This window comes from Larus michahellis, chromosome 1, assembly GCF_964199755.1.
Source record: "Larus michahellis chromosome 1, bLarMic1.1, whole genome shotgun sequence".
Taxonomy (NCBI): domain Eukaryota; kingdom Metazoa; phylum Chordata; class Aves; order Charadriiformes; family Laridae; genus Larus; species Larus michahellis.
The window spans coordinates 55899341-55911730 of record NC_133896.1 but is presented as its reverse complement, the minus strand read 5'-3'; the positions used below and the strand labels follow the sequence as shown (position 1 = coordinate 55911730).

The following is a 12390-nucleotide window of genomic DNA, read 5'->3' as shown; positions in this document are numbered from 1 at the left end:
AGTTTGTTGAGTGGACACTGGAGCATGCCTGTTGAGGCCTTATTTAGTGATTCATATCAAAAGGTCATCAGAAAGGAGGAGCTAGAACTAGAACTGCACTAGAACCACAGTGCAGCTCAGTGTGAATTAAAAAAACCCACTCCGCTCCTGTCTTAGTTGAGATACGAGCGCAGGGAATCCATGTCTGTAATCATCTCTCTTAATGTGCGTGTGTGTCCGTGTATATGTCTGCTCATACTGGATACTGTCCTCATAGGAGCACTGTGGAGCTTCATTAAAGTTTTTAAAGTGCTTTATGATCCTCGGATGGAAGGTGCTTAGAAATGAAGTGTTTGTAATCAGATAAGTTAGTAGCACATAACAAGGATGTAACCTATTAACACTAGCTATTAACAGCGTTGTTAGCATCAGAAAGCTTAATGGTTAGGTTTTAAAGTGCAATTGCCCTCTGAAAAGGGATGTGCAGTTTTGCATATGCTGTGTATTTTTATGCGCTACTCCATTGTCTTCTGAACTACTGTGCTGCTGCTTCTTCCACAATTTTGGTTGAGGAAATGCTGCATTAAAAAAAACAACTGACATCCCCCCCCCCCCCCGCAAACCAGCCGAATCAAAAAAACACCCCACCCCAAACCAAAATAAAAACCCAAAACTTTTTGTGAGACATCAATATGCCAAGAGGAATAGAAAAAGAATGAGGTATGTTTCAGTTGTTAGCTTAGTTGAAAAACTTCAATTAAAGCATTTATTTAATTTATTTTTATATTAAAATAATAATTTTGAAGTTGCTTCCAAGTAACGTTTTAAAGGAGACGAAACATGGGTAACTTACACCTTGTCAAGTGGAGTCCACGGTTCTTTATGGAAGACAGACTAGTCAAGGCAGAACCTCGGCCCATACATTTTTAACAGAATACTAAATAACCCAAAATGTTTTTATCCATGCTACAGTTATTTAAGAATTGCCCATACTGGTGTCTCTAGATATTTTTGGTTCACTGATTATTTGCTCTTCCCAAAAAAGTTTTCTGATTAAAAAAGCTTCATCAATAGAACATTGACAAGGTGAAATTTTATAGCAGTGATTTACACTTCATACGCAACAACTCAAGTGAGTGCTGGTTGCTTAAAGTCCTCACAGTATTATCAAGTCCTTGAAGTAAAAGCTTCCAGGACTTCAGAATGGGGAGCTGGCAAGCCCTACTGAAGTTAAGAGGATTTATAAGTCTTGAGTCAAACAGTTTGGCTTTTGAGAGGGAGTAAAATTATCTGTAGCTTAGTGCATACTGTCATACTCGGTGTGAACATGTATAGAACATGCAGCTGCAACACTTAATGTAACTTTTCAGAAGGGGGATAGCTGTTTCATAAATACGCATATGTATTTGCTTTTATGAAACTTCGCGTAAAACAGATGCCTAGCAGTTGGTTTGGGTTTTGTCTTTAGATATTCAGAGCAGTTGTGGTGTTCTCTTTGAGTGTTGCCACAAATAAGAACATATTCCCTGAGATTTCACCGCATTTCTTAAATTGTCATGTTTGGATTAGCCCTGCCAGAAAGCACTGCGAGCACTTAGATCCAGCAGGCCTCTTCTCTGCTCTGGTTTAAACACCTGACCTGAAAAGCTAGTGTCTTAACTCCTTTTGTGTCATTATAAGTACTTGTAAATGCAACACAAATTAGCTATTTGCAGAGTTTCATGAGCCTGCAGAGAGAGAGGCCGGGGAGGTTAGGGTGCAGGCTGCAGCCCTGTTGCAGAAATCCCCTCATTGGGGGACACCCCCTGCATCTTTCGAGACTTTCTGTACCTCACTGTGAGGGCAGTTGGAGCAAAGCGTGTCAAAACCTGAGCCATATTAGCCATTCATAGCTCCTGATGCTTTCTTTTTGGACAAATAATGTTTAGCTGATAACTTACGTAGCATGATAATATACATTAGTGACTTTTATTCTTATTCTCAAGATGTGCAGATTCCCCTCTGCCCCTCCAAATTCATTCCTATGGAGTGCCCCCCCATAACTTTTCAAGTTAGTTTAATTCTGCTCATGTGATGTTTTTTTTTTTACTTAGTTACAGCACAAAACTGTACGGAATTACAAATTTGTGTATTTTAAGAGTTCCATCCGGGGGGTGCTCCTGTGAGCTGCTGTCAGTTACCCAGCCATACTTACACCATGATCAGCACAAGCGTTTGTTATCTGTCTTGGGGTGACTCAGGAGAAAGTCCCCTCACACTTGCATTATTACGTTGTGTTTCTGAACTCTCATCTTTACTGTTTCTGCACATTCAAGGAGGTTTCTGCACATTCCATGTCTGGAAACCTGCTGCGGATTTTTTTTATGTTGCAGTGTGCCCGGATTCTCTCTTTCAATACTTGGGGGATTTATCTATGGAAATTCTGGGAAGACACATGGAGTGTCTGCCTGATGATTGAGTGGCAGCCTGAGTATTAAAGCAGTGAAGGTGGCAGGAGAGATGGAGTTTGCTCTGCTGCCCTTGCAGGTCTTCACGCCTCTGGGCCTGGGGTTTATGTGTGTGTGTCGTGCAGACAGCCCGGTTACAGCCCGGCTTCACAGTGGGCTGAGGGTGAGCCACTTCTCGGCCTTGAGCCGGGATGGGGTACAGCTTAAAACGTGGTTACCTCTCGAGGTAAGTGCCGGGGTCCCGGGTGCTCCAGTACGCTGCAGAAGAGTGTGCGTGTGGCTAGTGGGATCTTGTGCAATTCATCATTCACCGCTGATGGGTTCTGCAACCTTAATGTAGAATTCGCATAATCACCTACTTTATTTTTATCTAGTTTTAAAGAGAAAAGCTCCAGCGGAGTTGTTCTCGTATTCTCACGGCTCGCCTGTGTCACCCTTTCTGCGTACTACCTCTGCCTGATGAAGGGAGAAGACCCGAGCGGGGAGAAGTTGTTGTGTCCCCCCCTCCTCCACCTCCCAGGCGGTGCAGGCCGGGCGCTGTCCCTTTAAGGCGGGGAGTGGGCTGTCCCCGTGCCGTGATTGACAGCCTGCCTGGAGTCACATGACCCGCCTCTATTTGAAGGTCACAAAAAGCTTCTTCCTTTAGAGAGAGCAAGAGGGAGAGAGAGGGAGGGAGCCAGAGGGAGCGAGAGAGTGTGTGAGGGAGGGAGTTCAAGCCAAAATGGCCGACAGAGTCTCTGCTGGGTTCTGAACATTTGAAATAAAAATTTAAAAAAAAAAAAAATACAAAAAAAATACGAAAAAAAAACCCAACAAAGCAAACACAAAATCATTTTTTGGATTTTTTTTTTTCATTTCCATTTCTACCTTGTATGCCTCAACTCGCTGGATTTAAGCACTGCTGCACTTTATGAGGTTAGTGGTACGTTTATATCTTATTATTATTACTGTTTTTACCTATCAGTAGATTTTTTTAGGCTCCTGAGCTGACCGTTTTCATCCGTGGCTTTGCAGAGGTGTTTTTTCTAGCACAGATACTTGCTTCAGATCTTGTTTGGTTTTACGTGTAAAGCACTTTTCGTGGATTTTTAGGGCTTTTTAGAAGGGAGGACTCCGTAGAAGTGTATTGTGGATTTTGAAGAGATTTGTAATTTAAAACACTTAGGCAAATTACAGAAGATCCTTCGTGCTTTCCAAGCTGGTGAAGTACAAGATAGTACTGAAAATCTTGTTTTATTTAAATGGAGGCTTCTTAAACAGTGATTTCTTCCCCACAGCACCCGAAGCTCTTAAATCTGCTGCAAAAATTTGCATATATAAAAATGGGTTTGCATTCTCTCTGCTGCTGGGTCCGACAAGAGACAGATGGGGAAGTGTTCTCACCGGGCCGCTCTGCCCAGGGTGAAAGGAAAAGAAAAAAAAAAACAAAAAACAAAAAAACCCACCCTAAAACCAGGCACCCAAACGCGCAGAACGCCAGGTTTGGGGGTGAAAGGATCCCGGGGCTGGCGGAACCCGCCGGGCGCAGCGCACCCCGCCGCCGGCGGGCTCCTGCGCCGGCGGGGGCCAGGGCTCCCTTCCCCCTCCCCGGGGCCGCCCTCCTTGGGGCCAAATGGTCCTGGGACACCCCCCACCCCCCCAAACACGGGGCATGGGGAGCTACGGCCGGCTGGATAGCGCCGGTTTTCGAAGGGTCCGGCCCCGTCCGCTGGCCAGAAGGTAAAGCGGGGGGGACACCCTTGTCGCCTGAGCGGCGACTGATAAAATGTGGGGCAGGTATTTAGGAATGCGCGCTTGCCAGCAAGATGCTGGACGCTACTGGTGTTTTGTAGACTTTTGCTCTGCATTCTTTAGAAAAGCTGCACGTTAGCAAATGTAGGTAAAAGCTGTGTTTTCTCGCTTCCACCCCCCCCCACCATCTTCTACGTTACTAAAAATTTAAATCCAAGTTATTTTTGCATCTCCCTCCAGAACCAAGCAGAAAATTAAAGAGAAATAGCTGAAGCTTGCTTTCTGAGAACAGGCTCCTCCTCCTGCATTGTAAGAGTGTGATGTAATGCTCCTTTCTGTGAGGGTAAATGAAAAAAAAATTCTCTGTGGTGGTGTACGTTATTCTTCACCCCTTCGTGATAGGCCTTGTACTGTGATATTTTTTGTAGCTGGGTATTTAAGTAGCAGCTAATTATGCAAATAATCATGTGAATGTACTTTAACATTGCAGTGTATGTGCGCATTGATTATGGTTAGCAGGTCAATTTTGTAAACCTACAAGATGGATCATATTTTATATTTCTTTGTGGCCTTACATTCATACAGTTAAATACAAATGGAGGAGACAGATTTTGATATGGTTATTGAAAATATATCAGACTGTCCTCGTTGTAGTCTTGTGGTAGTATATATCAGGGCTTTTTTTTTTTCTTCCCTCCACTGGCTAGCAAATATTTGAAATAATTCTGTAGTACATTAAATTTCTCTTGGAAATCAAAGGTATTTTTGAATTTTAAATTAGACCAAGACAATAAAAAAATAACTCCACTCAAATTCGGTATAGCATATTGTGCTGATAATTTTGGTCTTAAAAAGTTTAGTAGTAATGGATAACCCAGTTTGTGTATGAAGTAATACATTTTCCCTGTTTAGGGTTAATAAACTTTATTAGATTTCACCCTGGTATTATTGGCATGTATCTGTGTGAGGGAATATTATAAAAACATTCTGTGTCTTTGACCTGATGCAGCCTGATGGCTTTTGTTACTCAAAGCCTTCTTGGGCTTAGTGGAGATTCTGATGTAGACAGAATATGCTGAATATACCTGTTGATTGACAAACTTAATTAGGCATTAGAACTGTTTTTAAATGCAACATAAAGTAGTAGTATTCTCAGTTTTGGTACTTATTGGACCAAAACATCAATTATGTAGTTCATGTGATAATTGCTATAGCATAGGATGGCTGAAGTCAGGAAGCAATGAAAACCTAAGTTTTGTCCTGAGTTAGCAGTACTGTAGGACATAGCCTTACTAGAATCTGCACTTGAGAAAAGTACTCACCTTTCCTGCGTATTTTTTGCCTTTGTGCATTACTGTCTGTTATACACTTCCAAATTGTGTAAATGTTAGTATAGCTTGATAGTTACGAAGATGGAATACAAGATATTTTCTAATAACTGCAACTGCTTATAGCAATAGAAGCTGTCACAAAACAGACAGAAAGCAACCGTTGAGAGTAATAGAAGTGATTCCAGTGTAGAGCCTGTCAAACATTTAAGTAGCTTTGTGAGACAGTACACTGTGAATAGGAAGGACCAATTATAATAATTCCTCATATAAATATGTCTTTGACCTGTCAAATCTTAGTGTAGGGTGTGTTGTGGACCCTTCGGCCTGTGAAATGATGGGATTTTAAAAGTATGAGTCTGGACAATTCTCAATACTGTTTGCATGCAGTATGTTTGTGCAGTACAAGGGGAAAAAATACTTAAAATCATTTTGAGAGACTTCGACTTGAGTTGCAATTTCTAGATCAGTTTGAAGCTTGCAGTAGTGTTGGGGTGGGGGAGCCTTTTTTGCTTCGTTTAGTTTACAGTGATGACAGTGGGTTTGGAAGCCCATTTTATTTTTCTGTTTGCATTTGTATGTCAATTGTTATTGGTACCTACAGGAATCAGTCCCTTTCCACAGCAGACTGTTTTAGTAGGTCGAAGACTACAGTGAAGTCTGTAGTCAGCAGGGCCCCTGGAGTTTTTTCCACTACATCTAAGAGATTCTTGAGAAATAATTGACAAGAAAAGTCTTATTACTATTGAGCTTCAATATGCAGGAGTCTGCAGTTCTAATGGGAAAAAAACATCAGGGAAAACAAGTGTCTGAAAAATCAGTATGCTTACTTTCAGCAGCTTTTTTTTAGCCTCTTTCTCTCCTGCTGGGAAGGAAAAAAAAAAAAAACAAACAAAAAAAAAAAGAAACTTCATAGGATGATATAGTCTGTGCCAGCTAGTTTCAGCGAAACTTAACCTTTTGAGACCTTTGTCTCTTACTTATTAATAGATGGCTGAGTAGAGGAGAAGGCATCCCAATGCTTTCTATATAAATGAAGAAAAATCTATAGAATTAGCATATAGCTGGAAGAGAATTTTTATCTGTATCTTTCCTAGTACCACTGCAAAAACTTGTTGTGGCTTGCACCTTGAAGCAGAATTCTTTAATTCTGGTCATTATGGACGTAATTCCCTTTTGGTGACCAGGGTGGAAGGTGAGAAGTTTCATTTACAGTTTATTTTGACCAGTATTTGTTGGAATCTGTACATTTGGCATTGTCTTCAGCTGGCAGTTGCTCTATAAATGAAGTTTGTGGGTTTTTTTGTCTGAATTGAATTAAGAAACCTACCTCCTTCCTGAGAGCTGTTTCAGTTTCTTAAGTATTGATTTGCAATTTAAACAGCTCAAGATTTGAGGCAGGAAAATAAGATACATAGGATGTTTAGGTCTAAAAAGCTATGCTTCGTGTCCTGTCAAGGGGAGCAGGTTCCTGAAAGTCTTGTAAGGCGTGGTGTGTAATGTCAGGGTAAAAGTAAGATGTCTGTTCACTTAGGAGAACCCTGCTGAGGAAGCTGGTTAGATTTTAAGTGGCTAAACATTAAATATTTATATAATTATTGCTGCAGAATTAATTTGATAAACAGATGTAAAATTCAGTTTAGGTGAATACAAAGATTTATTGCTTCTTAAAGCAAGAGAAGTTCAGTATTTATTTCAAGAAACAGCAGCTTTAGTTGCTAATGTAACACTGGCAATCATTACATGTGCCATATTTCAAATGTTGGTCAAACAAGATATCTAAAGTTGGGTGTCAGGATAACAATTTGTGGACATTTCAGCATTGAGACCAAATGTGGAGGCATCATGGAGATAAAAAATCCTATATACTGAAAATATTTCTGTTCTGTTTTAGTGATGGTGCCATAATTGTTTTGAAGAGCACAAGAGAAATGGTGCCTTTCTACATCTGTGGTGAATTCCAACTCCAGAGCTGTACATTTAGCACTTTTCAGTGCTTAAATACGTTTTCTCCTTTGTACACAGGCATCCAACCCAAGAAGACAACGGTTTCTTTTTTTTTTTCTTTGTCAAGACAGAGCGTACCTTTTGGGAGCAGCATGAATAAATGCAAACCCTCAATTTTTTTTTTGTATGTAGTGCTGTCAGCACACTTCTGAAAGGAGTTCCTAAGGCTTTATGGATGGTGTCATTTTAAAGGTTATTTTCCTGTCTGTATACAGTTAGCTGGCATTATAGTTCAGGGCTGAAATGCTCTGGTGCTGCTAGATTATAAATATGTATAATAACTTCTGAAAAATCATTTCTTAGGTACTGGTTGATGTGATATTTGGATATTATAGCATGAGCAAATAGTTTGAGACAGAACTTGATCCTCTTTCAAAATGTTGTTTCAGGACTACTTTTAATTAGCTCATTTAGTCATGTGGGAAAACAAAACAGGATACAAACCCTGGTGTTATTTCAGGTACCCAAGAGAAGATGCATTAATAGAACATGAAAAGATCTTTAAAGGCAGAACAAATCAAACCAAGGGTTAAACAGCATGGAAAAACGTGGACTAATACACCTGGAGGGAAAATACTGAGGGGAGTCTTGTTAAAAAACGCAGGTAGTAAGCGTGACATCTAAGTACTGTTCCTTTCAGTGCTACAATGTGTGTCTGAATTTAATAAAATGTATGCTTGTATGTGTTAGGCAGAGAAAATTATCTAAAAGTACTTCGATATCGATAGGTGGGAAAATGCTTAAAAGTACAAAGCACATGTATTAATACCAATTTATGTTAAATTGTGACTTTTGGAAGTGAAAGGTAACCTTGGAATTTACTACAACAACAAAACCAAAACAAAGCATCAAGATACAACTGTGTTTTATTTCATGCTAGCAGGGGAGTGCTTGTATTCTTAGGATGGTACTTGTGAGGCCTTAACTTCAGAGTATTTTGAACCTTAGGGGAGGTCAGCAAATTTTAAGGTAACTAAGAGCAGTGAAACATAATTGAGGGAGGTAGTCTAGCAAAAAACCACTTCAGCTTTTTTGTATTTATTTTTATGGATATATATACTTTCTCTGCAATGAATAAGCAGTGGTATAATTTGTGTCAGAAAACCATTATTTTGACACTGAGCTCCATCATAGTTGAATGTGCTTTGAACAGGATATTTACTTCAGCAACCAAAAAGCAGAAAGGCATGAATGAAGGTGGCCATTCTTTTAATTCCTTAAGAGTGCACAAAACTCTGCTGTGCATGCTTAAATTATGAAATAAGGGGAGAACGCACATCTTTCCCAGTGTTGTTTGTAGATGCAGAGTTAGGGCTTCCTGAAGTACAGATATGGGTATAACAGCTGAACCCAAAAGCTGATTTGAACTGGAGCTGAACATTGTCTTAATTTCTGAATCAGAGGAGAAGTATTTTCTGAGAAAAATAAAACAATGGAAAAATCTAGTATTCTCAGTTTTGTTTTTTTTTTTCCTTTTTTAAGCACAGCATTTGTTAAACAGCACAATCATAAGCTACAGTTCATCTGTAATTTCATAGTGGCTGTTGGGCACAGCCACCGTGTACAGGAGAACGTGCCAAGCTTCAGCTGCAGTGACACTGCTGGAATTTATTTTTTAAGCATGTACACACCATAGCATTTCGTAGATTTTGAGTTTTTGGGGCTAGTTGACCTATATGAAAACAGGAAAGGTTAAATATATATTCTGTTAATGCCACTTAACCATTAATTAGAGTTGAGCTCAATTGTCCCATTTTACGTGTGCTCTATGGCAAATATACACAGATATGTTGTCATCATATTTCAGCCTACATTTGTGAACTTGGTTATGCCTGAGCCATCCAGTTTTCCAGGATGCAATGTCCTGTGTCACTTAAATCTTACTTAAAATAAGTCTTCTGTGTTTCTTCCGCTTTTTTCCCTTGTTTAAATAGACTGCTTGTGGTAGAAGACGTTGCAACTTAATATTAGAGTCCTAATGGAGCAGCGTTCATGTTCTTGTTGCAGCTTCTGTGTGAGCATTTATATTTTTAATTGTATATAATTTCAGTTAAGCAATCGTGCTAGATTCAGGGTCTGATTTTAAAATACATGGTTCTAATTCTGTGTTGATACTCTAGATATACTTGTCTACAAAACAGCTTTCTTTGGCAAGAGGGTGACTACTACTGAGAACTTACTTCATCAACTAAAGTGAGACTGATATATTCTGATATGTCACTTTGCCAGCGAAATATACACCATATTTATGCTCAGCCTTTTGCTGAACAATTCATAAAGAGGGTGATTTGATCACAACATACAAGTGAATTTTGGTTTTTTAATGCTTGGAAATTGTAATTAGTAACTCTTGCTGTTTTTTTGTCCAGGCTATTTTACCTCTTACTGGAGAGTGTTTAAGGACAGTAAAACCGAAAATGGATACCCTCTATATGCAGGGGAGGGGAGGGTGGAAGGAGCCAAAACTTAGCTGACATCCTCTCCTAGCCTATTCACATGTGCATCAAAAACTGGTTGTCCTGCAAAACACAAAATAGTAATTAGATCCCCACGAGAATTTTTAAAAATATATTCTTCTGTATTCTAGTTAACACTATATAAACAAACCTTTCCTATTCTGTTAGACTTTACTTGTGTACTATTAGTGCTATTGTCCCACTATTGTATTCGAAGGAGCTTCTATGGTAAATAGTAAATACTAAAAAAAATATTAAAAACTGGTTAAAAATACAGCACCTGGAAATAGAGGATATTCTATTTGGGTTATACATGTGTCATTCTCTGTGTCTCTGTTTTTCTTTGTGGATGTGATTACAAGTTCACATGCGCTGGTTGGAATCTAAACCTAGGTTCAAATTGCCTGTAAAAATACTTGGTTAGCCTGAAGTAAAACCCTAAAAGCTTTTTTGAACCTAGTGTAAAAGAATGCTCCAACTGGTGGTACAGAAGTCAGTTATATCGATATTAATGGGAATTTTAAACTAAATAGCGTGTTACAGAGTCAAATAAATTTTCTATTCTTTTGCAGGTAATGCTAAAATTATCTGTTTGGTACCTCTCAACCAGACCAGACAATGCTGAGAGAAAGCGGAGAAAGCGTTAGAGTTATTTTGTCTTGTGTCCTGTAATCCTGTTCAGAGCAGATGTAGATTACCCTGTCAGGAGTGCTTGCTAATCAATATACCAGCCTTATGTAGTATTCCTGACTGCTTCATCTGATGGAAGCGCACTGATGGTAGTGTAATGTAGGAAACTAAAACCAGAATCTCATCCGTGTAAAGATTTAATCTTCCTAATAAGTTGTTTAGATGTACTTCTTCATGATGGTATTTCTCTAACTTTCCAGGGTTTAGTCAGCCCAACATATTTTGAAAACCCCTGAATTACGGTGGAAAGTTCTAGTAAATGACCCGGGATGGGAGAATCCTAAGTCTTATATGCAGGTAATTTTTCAGCAGTTAGAAACAGTTCAGTCCTCCTTGTGCAGAAGCTATCTGAATTTGCGTTTAACCACCACATCTTTGCGTGGTAGCTATTCTGGAACGGCTGTTTCTGAATTAAGTCCTTGAGTGACTCTTTTTATCACAAAATAATACAGTATTCTGAATTAATTTACTGTGTTGTTAATTGGGAGACAGTTTTGCTCTACATTTAACATTTCTACAAATAAATTCTATGTCCTGCTACAGAAAAACTAGGAAGTTTATTCTTACCAGGTTTTAGGTAAAACAAGACGAAAAAGTCGAAAGCAGGTGGAGGCTAAACTTTGTGAGTCTAGGATTTATAATGGCAGCTTAATGTACCATAAGGCTGCACTTTCTTTGTTCTTGAAGCTTCCTCTCTGTGGTTAGGCCTTGAATAACTGAACAGGTTAGTTTTTGGAAAGTCAGCCTGTCTTGATAAAGTTTCGGGGACGAGGTTTTTTCCCAGGGGTGGATTTAAAGGTGGCGTATACTGTTTTAAAGGTGATGAGCTGTATTTGCGTGATTGGATGATTGGAGTTCAGCAAAAGCTGGGGTTAGCTTGCGTCAGTCTCCATTACATTCTGCTTCAGTCTAGATAATGCGAAGTGAAACTTTGCTACAATTAACATGCAATTATATGGTCAGCTTAAAGATCAAGGGAAGTTATAAGAAAACTTGTCTTTTAGATGATGTTTCAGTTAGTGCTAGGTAACTTGGTTAAGCTTAAGTCCTTTTTCCCCTTCACATTCCCAGGCCATTTTTCTGTTGTTAAAGTAATATTCTAAAATATTAGTTGGTGTAATCATTTAAGCTTGAGCATTGCGTGCTCTGTGCATTTCATGTTAAGCTGTTAAAAACAGACTTTGTCACTGGCTCGGTGGGTTAGTAAGTAGGTTGTTCTGCATTGTAAGTTTAATTATGGCACATAACTTGATTTCATTTTTTCATCCTGTTTTTTTAACAAACTTTGAAATAATTAATTGTCTGTTTTCCTACTTCCTACATATTTTGATATTTGTGTGTGAGTCATATCTCTATGTATATGTGTATATGTAATACGTGCATGTTAGCAGTTAATGCAGTTAAAAACTACCAGGTATCAGCTGATGTGGAGCCTTCTTAGTGGAAAGGCACAGTAAAAATTGGTCTCAAAGTCAATTCAAGTTTTTTTGTTTGGGAAAAGCCCGCACAAACAAAGCAAGTGCCATTCTGTAAGGTAAGTGTACAGATTGAAGAGGAGCAGCAGAGAAATGTAGAGGCTCTCTGAAGGCCACACAGAAAGTCAGTGGCAGAGCCAGACTTGAACTCAGAAGTTCCTGGCTTGTGGCCTGGGGCTGAAGCCAGTTGTACACAGCTGTATTGAATTGTGAATGGAATGATGCTTTCTTTTTCCTTTATGGTTTTATGGGAACAAAGCTGATTTAACGAAAATTA

The 12390-nt window shown here is 39.2% G+C and overlaps 1 protein-coding gene across 19 annotated transcripts in view; it reads left to right on the top strand.

The window, feature by feature from the left end:
• TNRC6B (trinucleotide repeat containing adaptor 6B) overlaps positions 1-12390 on the top strand; it is a 133664-nt gene that overhangs the window by 51933 nt on the left and 69341 nt on the right. The window contains exon 1 of one of the 19 annotated variants that reach the window (XM_074578318.1): positions 3071-3341. The exons of 17 other annotated variants lie outside the window; for them this stretch is intronic. In XM_074578318.1, coding sequence (XP_074434419.1) covers positions 3337-3341 — 5 coding nt within the window. In that variant the 5' untranslated portion in view covers positions 3071-3336. Of the gene's footprint in view, positions 1-3070; positions 3349-12390 lie in introns of those variants that run through there. One more of the 19 variants, XM_074578339.1, reaches the window with a different exon arrangement.